Genomic DNA, 25,804 nt, shown 5'->3' with positions numbered 1-25,804 from the left:
ATGTGGTATCTCATCAGTTAAAGACTTGCTCACAGGTCTTTACAACACAGATCCTGCAGCGCTAAGTCTCTCTCTGCTTAACCCCCAGAGCATTAGACGCTGCTTTGACAACAACAATCAGCTGATAGTGAATATTTCCAATCTGATAACACAGTCCTCGTGGATGCGTGCCTTCATAACACAACAACAACAGGAGATGCAGTCCAGCTCTTGAGCTGAGGGAAATTACATCACAAAGTCCGTCGCCAGGAAATAAAACAATAACAGCAGGACAATGTCAGGCATCTAAAGTGGAACAACTGCTTTGCGACGGCAGCTTCTCCTTCAAACATCTCTCCCCTCTCTCTGTTTTCCAACTAAAAGTTTCCTCCGAGGCATCAACCTAATGAAAGGAATGTGCAACACGGACAGACACGAATATATTTAAAAAGGGGGGAAGAAGAAGACGCAGGAGAAGGAGCATATAAACAAACCCTAACTCACCTTTTTCAGCCAGGAGAAGTGTCTGTAGAAGTCAATGGGAGTCTCCATGCTCCCAGCCCATTGCTGCCCTGCCTATTTTCTTGTGTTCTTATGGGACTATCAGCCTCTGAGTGTGTCTTATGTGCAAGTTTCACAAACTAACAGTGGACTGAGCAAACTGCTGCAGCATGTGAGTACTGTCATGCAAGTGTGCGTGTGACTGCGATGTTCACAGCTGTGGAGGAGGGCTTTTTATGATCTCTGCCTCCTCAGAGGGAAAACTCCCCCCTGCTTGGTCCCCCTCCTCCTACTTCTCTCTTTCCTTCTTTAGTCCCACTGTGTTTTCCCTCTTTTTCTCTCCCTCTCCCTACTTACTCCCCTTCTTCACTTTCCAACTTATTTGTCCTTTTCCCTGGACGCTCTCTGCCTTCTCCACGCCCTCTTTTATTCCCGTTTGGTTGGAGTTGTCGGTCCCCCTCCTTTGCCCTCCTTCCTTTCCCCTTCTCCTTCTCTTTTCTTCCTTTCTTCACTTTTGAATCGTTCCCCCTCTTTTCTCTCTCTCGCTCTCTGCCGAGGTCCATCTGACAGCCAAATGGTCAAACCGAAAAAGAAGGAGGGGGGACGGTGGGAGGGTTTGCCATTTTTCTTCTTTCTCTGTCATCTGTTTGTGTCTCAGTGTTGGCCTATGTTTCCTCTCTCCCGCTCTCATATGTAGCCTCTAAAGCAGCAGCGTCTGATGTCAGATAAGTGGGCAAAGCAGCAACAGGCTGTACTGTCAGCACAAACACAAATCATGCCAGGAGGTCCGTCTCCCTCCTTTTTTTTCGTGTGCTCTTTTAATTAAGTCACAGTGCCGGGAGACGCTGGCTCACTTTCTTTGCCTCCTGTTCGTCTGTCTCTGTGTGTGATCCTCCACATGTTTAAGCCCTTTAGCTCAGGTTTCCATTTCCTGTGTATTTTACAGAGTCCACCACAACAATCTCAGCCATTTGGTCTGAACGGCAAGTTTATTTACAGCCACACAAACCCCAGTAACAAATAGCGCTTCTGTGCAGGTGATTACAAGTGATTCAAGTCCTAAAATGTAAAAAAAAGTTGGATGTAAACTGTAATTTCATGGAGTCATGTTTTGTATTACTGAAAAGAGCTGTAATATGTCAAAATACTGCAAATTTTGATATGGCCACACTTTCTTCCTCCAACTTTGTCTCTTAATACAATCTTTCTGCCTCTTTCACGCTCCTGTGCATGCTCAAGCAGAAGGTCTGTCTCATGCATCATTTTAACGAAGCTTATGCGCAAGTTCAATAAGGTAGATCTACAGTCTCACATCTGTCTGCTCCCAGGTGTTGCCGGCTAAATCTGAGCTTCAAATCTCTTCCACTTTTACAAGCTGTCAAGCTGTTTGTGACATCAGTGGTCTAGTCCAATCATCTTTCTCCCAGCCTTGTTCAGACCAATCAGCATTCACGCCGCGTACTTTAAATCTCACTGCGCATCTTTCTCCTTTGCAGTCGCCTTCATGCAATCTGCCTCCTCCCCATCGCTGCCTCTCATCTTTCAGGCTCCATTCAAGTCTCCAGCTTCATCTCCACCAGCAGCCTCCGGGAGGTCCTGCTCTAATCTCTAACACCAACACGGCCATCAGAGCCTAACTGCCAAATACCTTTATCTAAATTCTGTTCTGTCCTCAGTTAAGGGGAGGGGCATGAAGAATGGTGAAAAATATAAAAATGATGAAAGGGAAACACATAATAGGTTTTTCAAATGAAGCAGAAAACTGTTAAACCCCATGAGATAAGTGAATATAATCGTTTTACAGGGTGGCATGTAGCTACAACATAGTATTGCAATATTTTGCATGGTGACAATACTGCCATTTGGATACCAAATGGCAGTATTTTATCAAATAAAGGAAAATACTTTGTGAATACTGTGAACAAGAGAGATAATCACCATCACGCAGCACCATCCTGAGATGACATTAGCCGAGCAAACTTGCATTAAATCGGCTCACACGAAAAACCATCGAACACTGGACACATTCAGTTTGACAAAGCCAGCTCCTAATTCATCACAACTTGTGGTGACTAATTGGTTCCCTACACCCTGAGGCTGTTGAACACTCATGACCACTTTGATCACAAGCTCAGGTCACCTGATAGGAGCAAACATTCCTGCACACAGTCACAGCCTGACGACTGCAGTCACTCTCAGAGATTGTCAAAGGTCTCCATGTTTAGGTCTGTCTTCCAGACATGAAGAGAATGTCTATAGACCAGTTAACCTTGTTTATATGCAGTGAATGGTTTTAACCTACTGTGCTTTGAGAACAAAAGGGGGACCAAAATCAGCTGAGGGTAAAACAGCACCCCGATATTTCTCTTTTCCTTTTTAATTCCTAATAGTTCTACCCACTCCTACCAACTGTCAGCCTGCAGGACGGGCAGAAAACCCGTAATAAATCGCACAACTATGTGTAACGTTAAATAGGGTCCTAAGCTACACAGAGTATTCTGGCATCTTCTGTCAACACATGGCTGTATTATAGACAAATCCATTTTTCAATGTAAAATACAAAAACAAAAAAAAGAAATATAACAAAATAATAAACTACTGAGTGAAAACATTAAATCGGGGACCCTGCTCTGTAAAAACAAAATCCTGACCTATTTTCTTTCATTCCATCTCATTTTTAATAAACTCTTGACAGTTTCTGCTGAAAGAACTTGTATAGTTGTATTTCTATGTATAAAAAAATCGAAGAGTTCAGGTTTTTTTTGTATATTTTCTCTTCAGCAGGTTTGGGGAAACTGAAAATGTTCATCTGCGTCACGAACACAGGAGACAACCATCTCTGGGTCAGCAGTAATGAGCAGCCGTCACCGGCTATCACAACTTCCTGCCAGAAATACACTTATGATGCTTCCTGTGTTTACATGTGCTTCACCATGAAGTATGCTCTGGAGAGAAGGCCGTGGGGTGCAGACTAATTGCAGAGCACAACTGACTTTGATCCTGTTGCTCAGGCTATAGAGATTGAAAATGTGACGTCATTCAGGGGTAAAACCGCAAAGGATTCTGGGAACTCGTGGCAAGAGGTACTAGCGCACGCAGGCTTTCAATTGAAATCAGTTACACCGCGATAAAAAGAAACACAAAAAATGGCAAGAAGCTGTTGTATTATTAACTACAATAGCCGGTGGCATGACAGCCACGGGAAGCCGACGGGTAAAGACATCAGTTGTTATCGGATTACATCGTTGAAGAGAAATTGTTTGCGCCATGTTCCCGAAGTAACAAAGAGCCGACGGAAGGGGGGAGAAGGTGGACAGGATGAGCTTGAGAGGAAGCAGCCAGCCTTACATTCTAGCTGCCTTGATTATCTGCCAGGCTTTTGTTCATCTGCTATTGAAATTTTCAGGCAATGTTAGCAGCTTTCCACTACAGGAACAGTCCCTCTGGAAACTGTTGACTGTGGATTATCCAGACTGAGTGAGACACTGTTCCTGTAAAGAAATGCCACACTTAACTCCTTAATCCCTGATCTACTGACTCAAATAACTTACGAGAAACTTTTTTAATGGTTTTTGTTTTGTTTAGTTAGTAATAACCTTCTACAAATACACAACTCGAAAAAGTGCTAGATTAGGATATCGCAAGAACTGAACACTGTATTAATGCATGAACTTTCCAAGTTGAAGAAAAGCATGTTTGTGTTTATTTTTGCTTCTTCTCCTTTCCTCAAAGTCATTTTCCTGTCTCCTCTACAGCTTTCAGCGCTGACACAGTGCTTTTAACTTAAAGTCACCTTGTGTGTACTTCTTCATGAGCATCTGCAGTTTAACTTGTGAAACTGGGTGTAGTAACCACCAAAGGGACTCCAGTGGATGATGTGGATGAGGAGAAATACATTTCCACAGACCTTTTTTTTTTTAAAAGCAGTGGTCCGGAGACTCAAAGGGATGAAAACACTTGGAAGGGAGAACGGTGTAGTCTGGATCAAATACAGTTTTGGCTTTTGCTTAAAATTTTAAACTCACAAAGGGAGAGGAACAGAAAGAACAAGTAATTCTTCTACCTTGACCTCTTTGAGTATTCATTTTAAATAAAATGCTTAAAAAGAAGAAGCAGGGAACTGGAGTGATACTGCATTAATGCATTGGGAAAAAGCCTTTGGCACTGAAGATGATTAACAGCCTCCAGACAGTGTTAGATTTTAAATGGTGACCAAAAACAGCACCTTATTGTAAAACACCCACCTCGTGCTGCTGAGCCGCATGAATTAAAATAACATATTAATAAAGACAAAAGTGTCACGTACAACACTGTGCACATCACACTGAACTTGGACTGAAGAGTGGGACAGCACTGTGGAGGAAAGCAGCAGTGAATCAAAGAGAGGAAGAAACAAAGAAGGCAAGAGGGAGGAAGGGAGGGGTGGAGGGAGGCTTGGCCAGTGATTGAGTGCAACATGTGAGACATCTGCTGTTGAAACAAAGTAGGAGTTCAAAACGCTGCTTTCCAAGATCTACTTTCCATCTCAATAACTGTGGGTAAAACTTTGCACTGCTGCAGGACAAAACTCGGCAAGAGAAGAAGAAAAAAACCTCACATAAATGACAAAAGCAGGAAAGTCAAAAAACTACATTTTTCACAAAATACCAAAAGATCCGCCTGAGCTGCAAGGTTTCAAACATCAAACCGTACCACATTTGCTATAATGTATTGGAGCAGTTAGACCTACCTTACAGCAGCAGCCCTGAGCAATCCAATCCTCTCGACAGACATTTGAGTGCCTAAATAGAAACTACCTCATTTACAAACAAGCTTGCATTAAAAACTAAATGGAATGTGTCCATAAATGCAAAGTATCAGTGAGCAAGAACAGTAGCTTTACAGGGAAAAAGAATGGATGAAGGAAAAGTAAGAGGGAGAGGGGGTAAAATAGCAAAGAGTAAACAATAAACAGAGATATTGGACAGGCTGAGAGGCCACACAGGACAGAGACAGGGTGTGAGGGAGGGAAAGCTGCACAGGAAGTTGATAATAATGGAGATGTAATGATGTCTCTGAGGAGAACCTAATGGAACTTGTCCTAAATCTCTCCGCTTATTTCCTCCTTTTGATGAAATCCATGAAAGGGTTAATAAAGATGAAACAGGCTGAGAGGTAACCCATGATGTGAAACGTATTTTAGTGTAAACAGTAAAAAAGAAAAGGAACATTAATATATGTGGAGCAAAACACACCCTGATAACATGTTTCACTGATATATAACCAAACTTCAGATGATGTATCAAAGCTATAGTCAGACATCGGGAGGGTAACTTTAGCTGTATCGTCCTGTCTTTGGCACACTGTATATGTCTAGCTGTCAATGCCAAATTAGCTCAAGTATGACTTTGTAGGAAAAGCACGACAACAAGCAGGAAACCAAAAAAGGAAAAGAAGCGAGCAAGAAAGAAAGCAGGAATAGATGAAACGTGGTGTCGGACTGGGACAGAGACCAAATGAGCCCTGAGCTCATCCTCACAGAGACATGCTGAGCTTGTGCAGCAGAGAATAACTATTCTGTAGCACAGCAGCCAAATTCCTCTCCTCTTCCTCCTCTCCTGACCTTTTGGCTGACCCCTCTGACCCCAAGGCAACTGTCCCCATGCTGTGAAAACACTAGATAATGCAATACTTGCATGTGAGTTCCCTCACTGTCAAATCACTGAATATGATCATACTCAACTTCAAAGCTGAACATCTTGTTTCCGTTAGTTCTGAGACGCAGGCAGCCTCGTCTTTACTAGCATATGCTACAGCACCCTCCGCACAATATGCAGATTAAAGAAACATGCGTTGGATTTGGATTGAATCTGAATGACTTTCAAAAAGCACTAATGAAAGCAGTCTGTTTGTGATCCTGAACCAGCGCTCCTGCACTAATCACTGCTGACCGAACAGATGAATCCAGCTTTTCTTTACTTATGCATTCCGATCTACTTGCTACAAAAATAAATATTCACCCTGTAAGAGAGGCTTCAACAAAAAACAAAACATCTGGTTCTTTTTGTTAACATTTTGCATGTCTGATTTCATTTTTCAGATGCTATCCTCCTCTAAAAAAAACAAACAAAAAATCGGCTGCTATTACTTTTGCATCTCCAGCCAGTCTACCCTGCTCTGAGTGCAAGTAAACATAACTTGTCTCCACAGAGACATGTACACTCAGCATACAGTGCAAATTTCTAACCCATCTGTGTAATCGCTTAGGATGGCGAGAGTCTCACTGCAAATTTAAAATGAACAGCTCAATGAACTCCCGGTTTACTGAGAGAGACGAAACAGATCTCACAAAGCGTGTAATAGTGTGTTTTCAGCTTTGATAGCGCTCCAGCTCTACGGATGGCAGTCTGTCTGTTCATCGCTACATCCAGCCTGAAATATCACAACAGCTGTAGTACACACATTCAGGGTCCCCCTTTCAGAACGTGGGTGAATGTAACCAACAGCTCCTAATTTATTAATGAACAGCACCAGTTAGCTGTTGGATCTATGATGTTAAACAACCACCTGCCACTAACCAAAGCCGGTAGATGGTAGCACTCCAGGTGGAGAGTCATCTGTACAAACATGAGTGATTCCTCCCTGCTGTATGTAGTCTGTATCAAGTGTGCAACCGCATTCTGCACGAGTGAAAAAGTTAACCTGCAAGAAAAGAAGGCTGCTGGAGCTAGCACTGCGAGTCTGACAATGTGTGAATGCAATGAATTATGCAAAATTCCATGTAAGCAGCATTGCATGCAGTATTTGTACAGACATCTGTGAACCTTGTCCATTGACCTGCGTTTAATTTTGACTCTTTCCTGCGTTTTTGATGAGTTATTAGTCTGATTTTTTTTCCCCTGATTCTCCTGAAGAGGAAATAAGTCACCAGGATTGTCAGGAAAGGTTAAAAAACTCACATCACTATATGCTTAAGAAAAATAGAATATAACATAATGAAAATGTTATATCAGAAACATTAAGACCACTGTTCAGCGCTTAACTGGAGTTTCTGTACACAAATAAAAATTAATTTAACAAATACCGTGTCCAATTTATGAACTAACGTCAGCTTTAAGACTGTGGCTCTGTCAGCCCTGGCTGTGGGATTTTAAGCGACAACAAGTCAGAAGTCATTTTGCCATCACATAGCCACAGCCTAATTTAATTTCATACAGAAAATAATATCAAATGCATTAAGCTCACAGGTATTTGACCCGGTCATACTTCAGACTGAACTGTAATCCAGTTGTCGAGCTGACTTTTCAACTAGCTGATAATAATTTGGGAGAAAATGTCCAGCACTTTAAATCATTGCAAGTAAATTAAATATCGAGTATGTGCTACACAATAATTGTTACCTCAGCACGAAAGCAAGGGAGTGTTTGCTTGCTTGTCATCTTGCTAAAATGACTTGAGTTTCTAAGTGTGAGATGTAATTCGAGTATGTCAGAAAACCTGAGATATTGAACATGTACACAAAGACGTACTAATAAGTTCATGCCTTTGTTAGGCTCAGGTTTCCCCTGCAAACATCAGAAGAAATCACCACAAACATGTGAGTCAACGCTGAAACCCCCACAGAATATGGTTTCTTTGCACATTAAATATTTAACAAGTATTTAATAAAGGCATGAACATTTTTATCAGTCTATTAAAAAAAACAGTCAGTTGTTGATTTTTCATGGAAGAATCTGTATACACATCCAAGACTGTTAAATAACCGCACTAATAAGTGGAAAGGCTGCATCGAGACTTGGTGCATGTAAAATGCCTTTCAGCCTCGTTCATGCACTAACAAACATAAAGGGCCTGAAAATTCAAGTAGAAGAAACAAATATATAAAAATGCTTTACAGGAACAAGAACACAGGAATTCTCACGCTTAGAAGGCGAGAATAACAAAATGAGCTGTGCAGACTCTCCAGTCTGGAATGATGCTCATTTTCAGCTGCAGAGACTAAACACGGGGCAAACAATGGCATAAAGAGTCAAAGCCGATCCATCACACTGAAATCCTCTGATACAAACTCAAATACAGACAAAGGAAAAGTCACATTTCCATTTGATGTCACAATTTTGTGCATAAACACTGCTTGTAGAAGACGATCAACACTGAAATGACGGATAACATCAAAATGAATCACACGGTGTACTCACAGCTCCACTCTGCAGCCAGTCTACAAGAGCCTGTGCGGTCTCTGCAGGCAGCTGTGCTCGGAGGCTGTTTCGCTCCTCCTGGCTGGGTCGAAGCTCCAAGGAAAGTTTGAGGTCCTCAGCTAACTGAAGGACCTGCAGCGGTCCAGCACTGACGGGGGAACCCAGGTCATACATGCTGTTAGAGAACTCCATCGCTGCTGCTTTTGAACCTGGTGTGTGAGTGATGGAGGAGGAGAGGATTAGAGGACATTAATATTACTAAGGAAGTCAAACTTTAATCAGAGCCATACATCTTTCTAATACATGGCCTCCAAACCGTCCATGTGTCACCTGGATCATTTCCCTGCACTGTATGGCCCAAGCTAACAAACATCTGGATGCACTTAAGCAATCGTGGCTCTAAAACAACAGCCACACATTGCAGAGGCTTCAGACAGCAAACAGAGCCCAAAATTAACAAAAGAGCACGCAACAGAAACAAGCTGCGTCCATTTATCATGAAGAGGCTGAGTTTAAGCTACACATCTGTGGGCTTACTTTATTTGAAATAAAATAAGCAGAGAGAAAATCTAGGATGCTCAAGCACCACTGAGCTGGTATCTATGTCAGAACTGCTTCTAATGTGCGATGTTTCTGAAAGATCATCGCTGACATTTCAGCTGAAATGCTGAGAATTCTTAAAGTGAATTATTTTATCTGCACTATAAGGAAAAAAAACGAGAAAAACAAAAGCTTTATCAAACAAAAGTTGTTGTTTTTTTTTATTATTTGTCATGGTCTTTGGATTTTATAGAGAGTTTGAAAGGTTTAGCTTCCTGTGTTGAGTTAATCTGATATCCTTCATTGTGTCTGTTCCCTGTGCTTCCTGTGTTGCCCTGTCCACGGTCTCATGTCTCACTTGTAGCCGATTCCTGTTTTATTTTGGAGACAGTGTTTTTAATGTGTCTCCTGTTGCTTTTATTTTGTTAAAGTTGTGCTTCTGGGCTATAATTTGTTCTGTTTTGTCATTTATAACTATACCCTGGAGATATGGCTGTTATAATCAGTGTTGAGAAGGTTACTTACAAAATGTATCCCACTACAGATTACAGAATACATGCCCCAAAATGTATTTTGTAACGTATTCCGTTACGTTACTCAATGAGAGTAACGCATTCTGAATACTTTGGATTACTTAATATATTATCATGCTTTTGCTGTGTGATTTATTACTATTACTGAAGGATAGTCACCATACCAATACCAACTAGATGTTTAAATCTTAATATAAAATGAGTAACAGTAGGTGGACATTAGGTAAGGCTGCACTTTTTGCAGCGATCTCGTATATAAAACAGGTCCGCGGCTCCGAACCGTAGTAAAGGGACCTCTGGCTAATACGTCGGGTTCGTGTCGGGCTCGTCGCCCAAAACTAGCTTTACTTTGTCGCCTGGGTCGACTTTGCTAGCGAGGGACAGAGAGAGGCATTGAAAGGCTGCTCCAACGGAACTTGTTGTTTCGGAGGAAAACACGAACACAGCGTACAGTCGAGTCTTAATAGCTTACTTACAGCTGGGCTCGTCAGGCACTCTTCACTTCAGGCTGCAGTGGTTATTATTATGTTTACATGCTTACACTCTACCTATTGCCTTCATATTGAATAATTATTTTGAATAATAATTTTTAAAAATATTTCGTCACGTCATTATGCGGGCCGCGAAATTGAGTTCTGTTGGAGGTTTCTTCCTGTTAAAAGGGAGTTTTTCCTTCCCACTGTCGCCAAAGTGCTTGCTCATAGGGGGTAATATGATTGTTGGGTTTTTCTCTGTATATATGAAGCGCCTTGAGGCGACTTTTGTTGTGATTTGGCGCTATATAAATAAAACTGAATTGAATTGAATTGAATGTCAGGTAAGCAAAGCATGCAAATTGTGATGCAATGGCAAGTTCAAGTTGCCCGCTACTTAGTACACTGTCAAGGCCTTGTATTAGTAAATGTGTATGTAACTGATTACAACTGTAAAGCATTTTAATTTCAGAGGTAGTCCTAATAATTTATTTCTGCACCATTAACAGCCTTTACTCTGTGACCCGTCTGCGTCTGATAACATCTACATCCCAGGACTGGCAGCATATAGACAACTTATTAAAAGGTAGCTGTGATAAAGGTTTGCAGCTGCTCCTCTGCCTGCAAACAGATCAAAAACAACACCAACACCAAAATCGTTAACCAGCAGAGTGCTTTCACAAGTATTACCGCAAGAAGCTTTTCGACCCCAAAAGCACAGAAAAAGCTGTCTTGATCATGGAATGCAATATGACCGACATATCTAAATTCCTGATAAGTGGCTCTAATTTCCTCGTTAGCGACTGGCTGATGCTATCGCTAATGGCATTTTTAATGTCTTTCTATTTGTGGTCAGTGAGAGCCGGAACAGCAAGCTCAAAGGCCTGGGTGAGATCAGCACATTGATGGCAAATAGTAACAACAATTACAACAATGATAGCAGTAAAGCCTCTTTTCTCCACTTGTCTGTGTGAAAATAAGTCGCAGGGCAACTGTGAGAATACAACTGCAATTTTATTTCATCTGCTGATTATTTTCTCAATTGATGAACTGCCTCGACTAACAAAACTGGGAATAACTGACAGTGTTATTTTTAAAAATTACTTGATTGATTGAAGTTTCCACAGATATCCAGCAAATGAGAAAATTACAAAAAATGATTAACTCACTATCAAAACAGTTTCATCAGTCACCACAAGAGATAGTAAAGTAACTACTAATAGTTTACCATTTACCAAAATTTTACTTTCATTAGTGACCAAAACATTTCTGATTCTGACGGATTCACAGGAAATCCTCCGCGTCGGTCCTTCTCTCCCTAACCTTGTGACTGAACTGATGTGTTTTCCCACATCATGCTGCTCGATCACATTAAACATTTACCCCACTGTCAGTCTAATCTTTTCTGTCCAAGGCTGAGCTGCCTGCAACAAACTTTGTTATACTGTACAAACACAGAAAACGAGGCAGTCTCACCATTGCAAGCCTGCCATTTATTAACCTGCTGTGTTCAGAAATTTTACACTGTTACATGGGGTTAATATCTCAAAATGTTATCTTATTAACTCAACCTTTTGAGAAAATAACTCAAAATTGAGAAATTAGCTTGAAATTTGGGGTTAGCAAGTCAAAAGTTTAAGATAATAGGCCAAATTTTTAACTTATGGATCACAAAAAAAAGGTATGAGCTGAACTCAAAGCAAACCCAAACACTGAACTATATCATTTTTAGCTCTAGTAAGTTATATTTTACGGATGAAGAATGGTAAACAATCTGCACTCATGTAGCCCTTTTGACCTTTGACCTTATAGGTTACATAATGTGCTTGACAATGTGTTTGCTTGTCATAAGTTGAAGCTTTATCAATATTGTACATAATCATTTCCTGCAGCTCTACTGTAAAAAAATAAATACAAATGCATTGTCACACATACACCTATGACTGGGGATGGATATTGACAAGATTTTATTGATACAGTTGCCACAAACGACTCAGCTCTCATGTCTGCTTCCTTACTGGGTTCTGATCAATTTTGGGTGCAGGGAAAACCCAGTACTGACAAATGAATCGACAAGCCTGAAGGTATATGAATCAGATGGATTAGACAAGGGCAGCGACTCTGGCTGCAAAAACACAGACTTCCAGCTGTATAGACGGATAAGGGGAAACCACCCTCAGGTTTCCTTGATATGTGACTTCAGTAACTACTCCAAAAATACTTTTCACTTTGTAAATTATGTTCCCCATCAATGTTCAGAACGAGGATAAAGCATTGCATGCTTCAGAGCAGGCCTATTTTCTGCCTGACAAGCCACTAATGCATGAGCATGCTGACTCCTGGTTTCAGATAGCAATGAACAAGAAGCTCAGGCCAAGGCTTTAAAATACAGGCCACGGACAGTGCTACCTGTCAGCCTCCTAGTAGACACGCCTATCGTATCAATTTAAAAAGTCTTTATCGCATTGTTCTTAAGTTATAGCATTTCTAAGATTTTCAGAAAATTTGACCTCTGACCTTGTGGTCGAGGTCACTGAGACTCATCCAAGATGTTTAGCAGATACGCCTACGGTATCATTTTAAAACTCCTGCGTTGCTTCATTCCCGAGTTATCACTTTCACAAACTTGGGTGCCCACCTCACCCACCCAGCAATACCTCATCAGCCTTTTACGTCGGAATGGTAAAAATGAACCAGAGTGCGTGACATCATAGTGGTTCAGTCCATCTTTAACATACAGTCTATGAGTAGCAACAAATATACCACTTACGTTCTGGACGCTTCTGGTGCCGGCAAACACATTTTTTTTATTATGTTGCTGTGGCTGATGCACAAAGTTTCCACTTTAGTTCTCAGTAACAATCACTAATTGCCCAAATTACAACAGCAGTACGGAGCAGTGTTACAGCATTAATACAGACCAGATGATGCTTATTTGTAGCACACGGTGCTGGAGAAGCCAACCTGTGTGCAGATACTGGTTCATGACATGCTGAGACTTCCACTCACCTCTAAATACTAACTCAAAGTTTACACCTGTTGCTTTCTAGCCTTTACCTGCAATGATGTCGTCCATCTGCTCCAGTGCCGCCTCGAGCATGTGACTGGCCTCTGTTTCCATGGTGATGGCAGGTAGCATCAGATCTCAGGTGTTCTGATGTTCTACAGAAGAAATAAAAAAATAAGTTAAGTAGCAACTTGCTGTACAACGTACTCAAGACTTTGACAGAAAAAAATATATATTTGTGGATTTCTGGAGTAGCGAGTGGTTCCCCAAACCAAAACATAGAGACCAGTGCTGCACCACTCCTAGAGACAGGGAGGGTTTTACTTACCCAAAGGTTATGCATATTCATATGGAGATACAAAAGAAGACTAAATCTGATTCTTTTTGTGCTAAGAAAACAAATCTTTATTTTTTTTAAAAACTGGTCTGTTTGAAAGTAGTTATAGCTGTTCCCATGATTTTTCTTACATTTCACCAGTTGAAAATGGATGGATTTTAGTATTTGGCAACTAATATGAAAATAACAAAGTTTTACAGTTTAGAGTAAAAGATCTATCATATATATTTAATCTATATAATATTCTGGATATTTAAAATTGAGCTGTTGTATATATTAGAGCTATTCCTTATATTTTATAATGTTGTAATATATTGAATTCCTTAATTTAGTTCAGTCTGTAACTGTTCTTATTGTCTTGGAGCAACTGTAACCACATAATTTCCTTACGGATTAAGTATTCTGATAATCTCTCGGATGGCTTGGGAACGCCTTGGTGTTTCCCCGGATAAACTGGGCTTCTCTGCTTAGGCTGCTGCCCCCACAACCCCGCCCCGGATAAGCAGAAGAAGATTATTGATGGTGGATTCTGATTCTAATATTACTAATAATAACCATAAATTCTGCCAGTATCGGTCAACAGGGCCAATAACAACAACAACAATAGGCCGATATATTGGTGCACCGCTAGTAAAAGCTTAATTGCATCAATGGGTTTTTTGAGGTTAACAATTTTTGTCCCTAACAGTGACTCACAGGACAACAAAGAGTTACTTTGGACTAAAGTTATATACCTATGTGGTATGTGACTTTTGTTGCCATGATGCCAGGTCTCTCTTGGAAGTAAGATTTTTAATCTCAATGAGATTTTTTTACCTGGATAAATAAAGCACTAATAAAAATAATAAGCTGCATTAACCATCAGTCACCACCAGGGTCCAAAAAAATGACGATAAATGTTTAAATGTTCTTTTAATTTGATTAAAAATCTCTCTCAGGCTTTTTGCTGAGTTTTGAGGTCTTTGCATTGACACAGCGTACGTCATTGTTTTGTGTTTTGTTTTATTTTACAGACACAGATATAACCCACAAACTCTCTTTAAAAAATCCTCACTACGTGCACAGAGGCAGCATACATGTAACTAGGAACAACCGTACAAGAACAGCCATGGCTTTCCATCCATCATCACCGCCTCCGGCTGCCCTCCGACTCCTGGCATCCTTGTTTCCTGCTTTTCAGCCCTCCCAGTCCTCCCTTCTTTGCCTGGCACTCATCCTTTTTCTGTCATCTCTCCTTCAAGGCTCTCACACTGCTGTCACGCTGTCATGCCAGCTTACAAACAAACAGACATCATCATGTTCAAATCGAAGAGGAAGGACGGTGATGTAATCTACTGACGCGTGGGAGAATAAACCCCCCTGCACAGCACACTAATGCTCATCTGCATTAGCACCAACTGGCACATCATCATGACAAGTGACAATGAAAATCAACATGAAACACACTGAATGGAATTACAGTAACATGCTGTCATTACTCTGTAAGACAGCATCAGAATTCCCCAAAGATTCCCCATGATGTAATGTGATGGGTGTGTGTGTGTGTGTGTCTGTGTGTGTGAGTTTGTCTGTCAGGACTGTCAAATAAAATATGAAATACACGAACAAAATCAGTCTTCGATTGTTAAAAAAGAAAGAAAGAAAGAAACAGCAAAGCTGGCCGCTGTCTGCCTCTGGAGCTTTGCAGTACGCTGCAGGCGGCTACTACTCCGGGGGTTAATGGAGCCTTTGAAAGCATTTAAAATATAACAATAATAATAATAATAACACAGCAGGGTAGAGTAGGTGCAGAGACAAAGACTAATGAATGACTTTACCTACTGTAATTAAGAGAACATAATAGGATGACTGAACATCCAAAGGTCCTTGTGTTTATTACTTATTACAGTCATATTAGTAAATATAACTGTGCTTGTAGTATTTTATATGGAAGCCCGTTTCTGCCACAAAAAAAAGTATCCATAACTTGAAATTTCAAGTTATCGTCCTTGAAATTTTGACTTATTTACTCAAAATTTTGAGAAAAGTAACTCGAAATTTCGGGTTAGCTCTGCCAATCGGTAATCTACATGAATGACGTCATTTTCTTGTTATCCAGAAGGATACGGCGCAGAGGAATGCGCATTCAAAAATCGAGAGTACGTTTGCTGATAATAACGCCATGCGATTCAGCTAATAACACAAGGATTTCATAATTTGTGAAGCCACGCTGAAAATAGTCAGCAATTTGTGTATTCGTGACTGGCTGTAATACTGGTAGCTTAGCTGTAGCATTTGTAGCTGAGGGCTTCCGGGTAACACGGAAATGACGTAATTCCCGCAGATTGATACTGACTGGCAATGCTAACTTGAAATTTCGAGTTACTTTTCTCAAAATTTTGAGATAATAAGTCAAAATTTGAGAAAATAACTCAAAATTTCAAGTTATGGATACTTTTTTTTAGCGGCAGAAAAGGGCTTCCATAATTTTGCCATTCTGTGGGAACAAACTGACTTTTAAATGGTTTAAACCTGCGTGCTTTTTTACAAATGACTACCCCAACATTACTTTTTGGTAACTGGACAGAGCTACAGTGTGCATTTGTGTGCACAGATGAAGAAGCATGTGTTTAAATAATGCCCAGTGTTATGTTCATTATAAATGACTCCATATTAGCATGCGCAGGCCGAGGGTGACAGCACCATTCAGATACTGTGACACACTGTCTCTGTCCAGCTGCATTGTTGCCCTCGACAGAACAACACAGCCTTTGTGTCCACTGTATGTGTGTGTGTGTGTGTGTGTGTGTGAGCTTGAAAGGGCCACAGTGTGTGAAACTAAGGTAATCACAGTTTTACAGTGAGACTGCATATAAAGGTGCTGATACACAGAGATTACTGATCTCCACAGAGCTGACTATACAAAGTGTAAAGAACAAGATCCACTGTGGAGAGAAGTTTCTATGTGAGAGGGTTGAGTGGTCAGGGTGTGTGTGTGTGTGTGTGTGTGTGTGTGTGTGTGTGTGTGTGTGTGTGTGTGTGTGTGTATGCGTGTGAGAGCCTCTGAGTTTGCGTGTGAGTGGATAGATTGCTCTTGCTAAAGAGATGTGTCACACTGAAACTGCTTCACACTAACTGAAAATTAATATATTTTCACTTTTATCATCTTTTCACTGCTTTCTTAAAGCACCTTAACTAAGATGACAATTTTCAAACTTACTTTGCAGAAAGAAGCTATTAAAAAAGAGAAAGTACATACTGGAGAGCTTATTTAAGGTGTTTGATATCCCATCAGTCGCCTGTTACAGTCAAACAATCAAAGAGCAATTAGGTAGTGTGTGTGAACATGACAGGCTTGCTCATTCATGGATGTGAGAAAACAGACACGCCTTTTCCCACGATCGCAGATGCACTCCAGAAAAACATGTTTGTCAAACGTGGAGATAAATGTGACCTGTTTCTTACAGCTACACCCTCCTCAGTGTTGACAGCTCTCTCACCTGAGTCAAAAGGAAAGCGGATACTCGGCCAAATTTAATCCGGTCTCTAACCTCATGTGCTGACGGGACATATCCGAAACTTCATGTCTACAGCTAAAAATACACATTTTTTTTAAAACTACTTTTACAGCTTAATTCAAGTACCAGTTTCATGAGTAAGATGAGCCCAACACATCTCATTACTCAGACCATTACAACCTGTCCTCTAAGCAAGTAGGGGCCTGTGCTATGATGCAGGATTTGGGACTTAGTGAGGGTTAACGCTGGGTTTTCAGCGACTCACATCCTACTGAGGTATCTCGTTATGTTAACTTATAGTGCAGAACTAACAGGCTCCACTTAAGTTATGCTCAAGATAAGAGATGAACATGTACAAAATCAAAGCCTAAACAGAAAGCAGAGCTGACATTCCTGGAAGCTGCTTTGGACCTTTGTGTGCAGACAGAGAGAAGGTTTATGGTTCTTACACATCCGGTCAGTGGTCATTTTCTTTTGGCATAAGAAAGCATGTCACTTTTATTCAGTTTACAAAACTTTATGGAAAGATGAACACTGTGTCGCTTTTAGTATGTATTACATGCTTAACTCCTTTGTATTTTTTGAATTTTATAGTCTATACTGCTGTAAGTAGACCTGTCTGTGCTCTCAGCTGGTCATGTGATGCCAATACTGCCTCTTTTGTGAATGTGCTCACAGTTAGATTTGGAAATCCTGGGTTATACTGAAGAGTTGATAACCACCTTCTTGTGACTGCCTAGCCTGATTTCTGATGTCAGGGAAAGATAAGGAAAAGTGGGTAAACTTGCTTTGTAGCCACTGCTCCAGTTTCACCAGGTTTCCATGTTGACAGAACAGCTTCCGAACAACAATGCACGACTGGTCAGCACCTCTCTGCATAGCCACCTCTTGCATTCACACCATTTAGAAATACCTACTGCCCTGCAGCCTGCTGCAAGTGGGGATAAACTGCTATCTAAATATCCTCAAATCCAGCACGCTGCAATCCAAGCACATTTGTCTCACAAAGCGACTCTATATGCTTGCTGCAGGTTTGAGAACCAAACACTTCCCATTTCAGACTGAAAAAAAAATCCAAAGTGCTTTGATTTAAAAACCCTTCAAAGAAATAAAACAGAATCTTCTGGCGCCGGACGAGATTCAGGTGTTGAAATTGTTGACTCGGCCAACGAGGGCTTCAAAACAAAGCATGCATTTGATCCACGAGTGTGTCATGTGATCAAACATCTGCCTGTGTGAACTCATATCAAGAGATCTGTTCCGTTCACTTCATTGAAAACCAGGGAGTTTGTCTACTGTTATATGCCATCGCACCCGCTCCCCCCTCGTCACCTTCATGCTCTGTGCAACTGAACAACACTGCCAAAGCTTGTATGAAAGAGACACTGCATATGAAAGTCAGGAGGTAAAGACTGTGAAGATAAACAGAAAGGGTAGCTAGATTAGTACGTCTATGTGTGTTCATGTGTTCAACCACATATCCAGAGTACAGCAAGCAAATAAATCAAGTGTTGCTTACAAGAATAAAGTAAAAGCAAACAGAGAAAGTGCACAGAGGAAAATGTCGAAACAAAGTAATTATGAGGAAAATAGGATGAAGTCCAGCATCAAACAAAGAAGCAAAAGAATAAAAACATCTAATGGTGTAACTCTGTGTTGGTTGGCCGAATGTTTCAGTCTTTGGCGAGAAATCAAAAAAAGCAAAGTCAGCAGAGAAAACTCAGACTAGCCGTTACTCAAACATGAGGTTAACAGAAAATGAAATCTTATCAGACCTGGTCCAAACTGTCATGGGAGTATTTTAGTTTTTAGTGCCTCTAAACTGGCACTGAAAACTTTACCTGACAATGGAAACGGCCATTTAAATGGCACGACCTTTCTTTTTCCCCACTACAGCAAATCTCAAAAGGCCTCAGTAACTATGTGTGTGCTGAAATGTTTGAGAACAGAAAAAATGCACAAGCAAAATTTAGATCATGCAGGTTTGTTCCCAACATGCGTGTCCCACCACAGTCTCTGACTCGCCTGAGGAAATGAAATATATGGAAATCACAGTTTTTTAGGCAGCAGACGTGTTAATTCCATATATAAAGTCAGGCATCGAAACAAAATCTATGGGGAATGACTCCCTTTTGGAGCCAGACTCAAGTGGCTATTAGAGGAACTGCAGTTTCTGACACTTAAAGCTGCAGTACTTGATTTTCTGCCACAAGGGGGCAGCAGAACCAGCTGTAACCAACAGTTACCTAATATAATAATAAGTGTTTGCAGCATTTTTTTGGTCTCAGCATCTGACTCAGTAGTTCCCTATATAGTCATTACATGCTAGACTACATGATCCAACCCTGGGCTCCTGTCATCCCCCATCACTCTGCCAACTGTCAAAGGCCAATACCACCACTGCTGGGAAAGAGGGGGCACAGTGTTCATGATGAAATCCACCCTCCATAATGCAGACTGTATGATTCAAACACAAAAACACAACAGGAGGAAGTTTATTTTCCACTTCCAGCATGATGAGAAAGAAAGTGCAGAGCCTACTTCACATACAGCCTACTGTAGTTAGTGAACAGCAATGCAATGGGTATTAGCTCACAGTAGGAATTCTTAACATCTGCTTGCTTCTTCTTTCAGTCTACTTTAGGGCTCTAGTGCTGCTTACTCATTAAAATTTTATATCTCTAAAATATGTCTCTGTGTGGGGAGGACACAGTCAAGGCAGACTTAATGCATTCATTAGATAACAAACTTTAAAAAAAATGGTTTTGTTTATAAGCTAGCGCGACTCACTCTGACCATCATCGATCGACCCATCCGCAGCATGAATTAAAAACCTTCATTTCCAACTTACACAAATGATTGATACTTTCTCAATCCAATTGAAAACTCAAAGTGACTACCTTTTACTACCTGCCTCATTCAATTAATCACACACATTCATTCAAGTGCTTTTTTTTCTATTCGTAAGCAAATTTTACAAACATTCTTTGATTTAGAGTGAATATAAGTGACCATTCTCGCTTTATATTTACCTTACTTACTCATTTGATCCATTGTAAGCACAAAAAAGACAAATTAACATAAGTTTAAAGTCCACTGATAATATCTACTAAGACACAGACACACATACGTTTGTGGAAATTTACTGGTAAAATTACAAATGCAAATATCTGACACATTCAGGTCCTGGCGGGACATGGGGTAAAGCGCTAGCTTTGGAGCAAGACATGAACACTTCCACTGACTGTACTGATTTGCATCGTAGTCAAGATTCACATATACTTGATGTAGAGGAAAGTGCTCTTGGACAAAACTGAACTCCTACAGTGACACTGTGCCTTCTGAGATAGCTTTGCTCTCCAGCACCTCAGCCTCCATGGCCCTATGGTTGAGTTTCTGCTTTGTCAAAACAGCAAGAAGTCTAACTTTCTTTCTTTTTTTAAGGAAGATTATGTCTCTGTAAGTGGGCTATTGTCTCCTCAGGCTCACCACCAGCGTCACACACAGACACATACAGAGAGAAAAGCTATAAAAAGCATCTTCTCAAAGCTAAGTCTGTGGGCTTGAACACGGGTTAGATTATCTTTTCTAGTGTGTGACTGTGGGTGTGATCCGTGAACCGTGGCTGATGCGTTGCTGCTGGGTGGCCAAGAATATATAGTTTAATGTGACTCGCAGCGCCGCACTGCTCCGTGTTGAACTGCTCAGCTCTTTTTTGTCCTATTTAGTTCTGCTGAAGTGCTTTTGATTCAAGTTGGTTCTGCTTCGTTCAGGTCTCTCAGTGAAACGTGGCTCTGTTTTCAGCTCTCTGCGGATCATCTGATTCTTTTTTCCTGCAACTGTGTTATACTCCATCAGTCCAGTTGACTTCTGCTCTCATTTCTACTGTAATCTATTTGTCCTCAGAGTGAGGGTAATGAACCATAACACAAAACAACACATGACTTCCAGTCAATGATAATCATGAGGGCAGCAAACAGCAATGGGAATATCCAAACATCACTTCAAATCTATTTCCAGTCTGTTTTTCATAAGCTTCGTGTTATTTACATGAAGTGAGGACAATCTATGCAAGTCATAAAAGGTAAATAAAAGGGCAGGTAAACTGGAGCTGTAACAAATTAGTACTTATTTGTTAACTAGGCTTCTTTTACACTGTCACAACGCATTCATTGTGACCATCATGCTGTTATTACTGTGTACAGGCAGACTGACCTGGTGTCCTCTAATGAAATGTGTCCTTTTTCTCTTTAGAGGACATCGCCTAGATCCATGAGAGGATGTTTTATAACTGCAGAGCTGATTTTTCCCTTTAAGTAGGCACTACTACTCACAGTAGGATATACATGTGTATTTTCCATTTAGAAAAAACACATCAACAACATGGATTTTCCTACATTTCTTTTTTAAACGGGTCCAAATCTTTCCCAATCCGGTGCGTGAATAATAACTCCATGCCTGAGCTGCCACTGACAAGAGTCACAGGAAGAGTAAATGAGTCAGAGGAGTCATATCATATCAAATGTTTTCCAGAGATATGAATTCTATCCGTGGCACTGTTTTTGACACTACTTGAGTGCTTCTCCTTGTATTGCACACAGGCTTTCCTAAATTAATTGTTATGTTTCTCTGCTGCAAACATTAAATTTGCTAAGTGGTATTAGAGAGCAGTTAGCACCAATTGTCCTTGTTTCAATATGTAGTCTGTGTATAGTGCAAACAATCCAGCTTTCAAAATGCTGCTGGGTCTGGTTAGAGCGGCCCAGGTCCAAGCGGATCTTCCAAGCAGAGGATGAACTACCATTGCAGCTGCAGTTCAACATGGCAGAGTGAAAATGAAAAACTCACTGAGAACCAAGAGCTTTCGTTGTCCATCAACAAGCTTCTGGCATAATTCTGGCTGGCTGGATTTGATCACTCATCTTGGCAGAATTAGTAGAGTTCATTTAAATGGGTTGGTTTCCTGGCACCAACCCAGCTTTTAATAATAGTCCACAAATTGTCAATAGGACTGAGAGCCGGTACAATGTTCTTTGGTTTGAAAGCCTCACCTTTACTCCACCAAACACACCTGTTGTCATTATGGCCAAACTGCCCAGTCTTTGTTTTCTTTCACTATAAAAATCTTCTTCCGCTTATCCAGACCCGGATCGCGGGTGCAGCAGCCTAAGCATGGACGCTCATGGCGATATAAAACTTGCTTCACTGTCGACAGTGACGCTGGTGTGCCAGCAGTTTCCAGGTCATGGCAGGCTTGATTCCTGTTGGTTCCTGGGTTGTTCCTCGACATCCTAACCAATTTTCTCTCATGTTGGGGGGCAGTTTGGGTTTTCTTTGAGACTTTGGAAAAGTAAGATGAATAGCAGATGAATAGAAATTCCTGGAAATCTCAGTTGAGACCTTCCTAGCTTTTGTAAATCTACAACTCTCCTACCTATCTTCACGGAGTTCCTTGGACTTTCCCCATTTTCTGAGTATTGGTCAATGCAATGAGTGCTTTTTGACAACACTCACTTTGGTGGCTTTTTATGTCAGCAAAGAGAAATTACCAGCTGTTGTCAACCATCATTCTTAAAGAGGAGCTTATAGGCGTTCATCTTGTCAAGTTCAAAGACACTGTAGAACAGTTAGCACAATTAAGTATATATAATATATATATTATACTTTTGAGCCTTAGAGAAAATCTAAAATAAATTCAAACTTGTTCACCCAACTCTAGTTTTTTAAAGTCATTAAAGATGTATTCATGTGTAACAGTTCAAAGAAATAATTTCAAGACCAAAACTACCATGACATTCATGCCTATGATGAGTGCATGTTGACTCCAAGTTCTGACAACTGTGTTATAATAAAACGGTTAGAGTATATAATACAGTTAATGTTAATGCTGATAGATAACAGTAAACCTTTACAATAAAATCGTTTATTTAGATTGCTAATTTCAAAAAGCCTGATCAGTCATTTGACATTCTTGGAATACCATAAAAAATAATTTCTTCCAAGATGAATAAGCCTATCGACTTTGACTGTACATAGTTAAACTTGTAGCAGCAGCCTCAAGGAGAGGTTACAGGCAGAGGTGGGACCAAGTCATTGTTTTGCAAGTCTCAAGTAAGTCTCAAGTCTTTATCCTCAAGTCTCAAGTCAAGTCTCAAGTAATGTCAGGCAAGTCAGAGTCGAGTCTCAAGTCACTGGTGTAAAAGTCCGAGTCAAGTCACAAGTCTGAAACTTTGAATTTCAAGTCCTTTCGAGTCTTTAAAAAAAAAACGAAAAAATAATGTTGCAGTTATGCTAAATGTAAATGTTAGACCATGTAATTTTAAAATCTGTGTTTTTCTCAACACATGACAAAATAGTGAACTTAGAAAATATACACAAATTGTGAAATTGCACCTCTTTAAAATGCAGCTCAATTAAACTTAGCTCCAAGAATAATTTTCACCAACAGTTCTGAGATAAGCTGCATGTTATTCTTGGATGCGGTTGTAGGACCGGCTTTAAAATCGCATGACAAAAATATCATACACATTAAAAAAAACTGAATCACCAACGTAGCCTGGAAAACATTTGCTAGTTAGATGAAGTCAGCTATCTCATTGTAGCATATTTATATGCATATTTATAATCATACGGTTCTTGGAGTGAGTGCATACACTCATGAAGTTTAGTAACTTCAGGTCACTGCAACAAGCCCAGGTACAGTTTACCGACGGATGGGTGCAGGACCTTGAAATGCACCGTGTAGAACGAAAGACCATCGTACGTATCATAAGTTTACCAGTCTCACAAATCGTCTTCATAAATACACATTCGTTAACCGTTTATTAATAGGACCTTTGAGCTCAACGGTAATTAATTAGCAGTGGAAATAATTTCTGGTAGCATCACAGAAATGTAGCAGTGACAATAATACTGTATGCTGTAATCGTACTGGACAATTAGTGATACAAAAAACCTGTTTTATCCTGTGAATAAAAGTATATGTTTTTGTCAATGTACCATAATAACAGAAGCGAAACACAATATTGTGTCAGGACAATTCACTATTTATGCACAATAAACACAGGAGCATAGCGTGACAATTTCTGTTCAGCGCCAGACTTGCTTGTAACCTATATCACCAGTTATGTTAAGAAAAATGACGTATTAACTACTAAAAAACACTGACCTTCGTGTAAATGCTTGGAGCAGACTAACCTGTGAGCTGGAGTGTTCTGGGACGTTATATTTGATCTTTGAATGGCTGCAATCCAGGCCATCCGTCGCCTCTTTGTTACTTCGGAAACATGGCTCGAACAATTTCTCTTCAACGACGTAATCCGATAACAACCGATCTCTTTACCCGTCGGCTTCCCGTGGCTGTCATGCGACCGGCTATTGCAGTTAATAATACAACAGCTTCTTGACATTTTTGTGTTTCTTTTTATCGCTGTATAACTGATTTTAATTGAAAGCCTGCGTGCGCTAGTACCTCTTGCCACGAGTTCCCAGAATCCTTTGCGGTTCTACCCGTGAATGACGTCACATTTTCAATCTCTATATAATATGCATGTTAAATTTTATATTTGGGGTAAAATATCAAGTCTTTTCAAGTAAACCGGTTCAAGTCCAATTCAAGTCCCAAGTCATTGGTGTAAAAGTCCAAGTCAAGTCACAAGTCTTACAACATTTTTTCAAGTCAAGTCTAAAGTCATAAAATTAATGACTCGAGTCTGACTCGAGTCCAAGTCGTGTGACTCGAGTCCACACCTCTGGTTACAGGCCCCTCTTGTGTCAGTATACACATACCAGGAAGGTGTCGAGTACTTCCACATTCTTGTAATGTCAGCTGCAGAGCTGCCTGACTGTAGTAATTGTCAGTGTAACAACTTGCCCGAGGGGACCAACGGCTAAGATCAAAAGATTAAAGCTGTGAAAGAACTGTGTGCCTTTTTTGTGCTGACAGTTTAGAAGCACAGTGCAAAGAATGATCTTTGATTTAACCATCAGTGCACAGGTGGAAATTAGGACGAGATGCGGCATCTAAGGCATTCCTGGCTAAAAATCTAGTCATTTATTTTTCTCTATTGGTCGTTGTGTAATACATATTTAAAGCACTTCTGCAGCAGTGTTCAAAGCTAAAGAGCCTATCATGGCTTTTCTTGTACTGAGCAAGCCAAAGGCTCAGACTTCAGTCTATCCTAAATGCACAGTTTCAAACTTTGTCTTCTCTTCCCTTTGTATGATGTCAACCTATATAGAGGTGACATCACCGATTTTGTCATCCTGGGCATTCAGCTCCAGCTTTGACCACAAAAGCTTCATCCACCTGTTGAAGGGTTTTCTTGATGAGGGGCAGACAATCAGAACAAAGTTGTCTTGATGCATGCTTGATGCATGCTAGTGTCAGTCATTGTGCAAATGCCCTTCTTCAGCTGAGACTGAAATAGTCATTTGGATGAGTGACAAAATGTTTCTCCCACTGAAAGATCCAGATGAGCAGAATCAAGCTTTTGGGGCAGAACAAAGTTGGCTGAAATTGAGACGAGTTAAAATGCTTTGTTGTTTCAGGGAATAAACTGAGAGCTAAACTAAGATAAAGAAAGGCTATTTTTGAACTATGAGTTAGATAAAGTAAAAAATATGACTCCCAAGAAACATCCAAAACAAGATAAGATTCTGTCATCTGAGCCACTAACAAAGACAAGCTCCAAAAATGCTGCAGCTGAGCAAACAAATAATTCTCCGTTTTGACAGAATTCAGGAACTATGACTTCACGA

At 40.4% G+C, this 25,804-nt stretch overlaps 1 protein-coding gene across 3 annotated transcripts in view; it reads right to left on the bottom strand.

Moving 5' to 3' along the window:
• Nucleotides 1–25,804, bottom strand: part of ppfibp2b (PPFIA binding protein 2b) — a 100,831-nt gene that overhangs the window by 57,382 nt on the left and 17,645 nt on the right. For all 3 annotated transcript variants that reach the window (XM_085280712.1, XM_085280713.1, XM_085280711.1), the window contains exons 2-3: nt 13,261–13,365; nt 8,658–8,866 (exon numbers count right to left, since the gene is read on the bottom strand). In XM_085280712.1, the coding sequence (XP_085136838.1) occupies nt 8,658–8,866; nt 13,261–13,342 (291 nt within the window). In that variant the 5' untranslated portion in view covers nt 13,343–13,365. The remainder of the gene's footprint in view (nt 1–8,657; nt 8,867–13,260; nt 13,366–25,804) is intronic.

This window comes from Mchenga conophoros, linkage group LG7 (genome assembly GCF_057382185.1).
Source record: "Mchenga conophoros isolate Kocher_MC1m ecotype Shallow Benthic linkage group LG7, M_conophoros_male_GT1.1, whole genome shotgun sequence".
Taxonomy (NCBI): domain Eukaryota; kingdom Metazoa; phylum Chordata; class Actinopteri; order Cichliformes; family Cichlidae; genus Mchenga; species Mchenga conophoros.
Note: the sequence above shows the minus strand (reverse complement) of the source record. Positions and strands in the feature narration are given on the sequence as shown.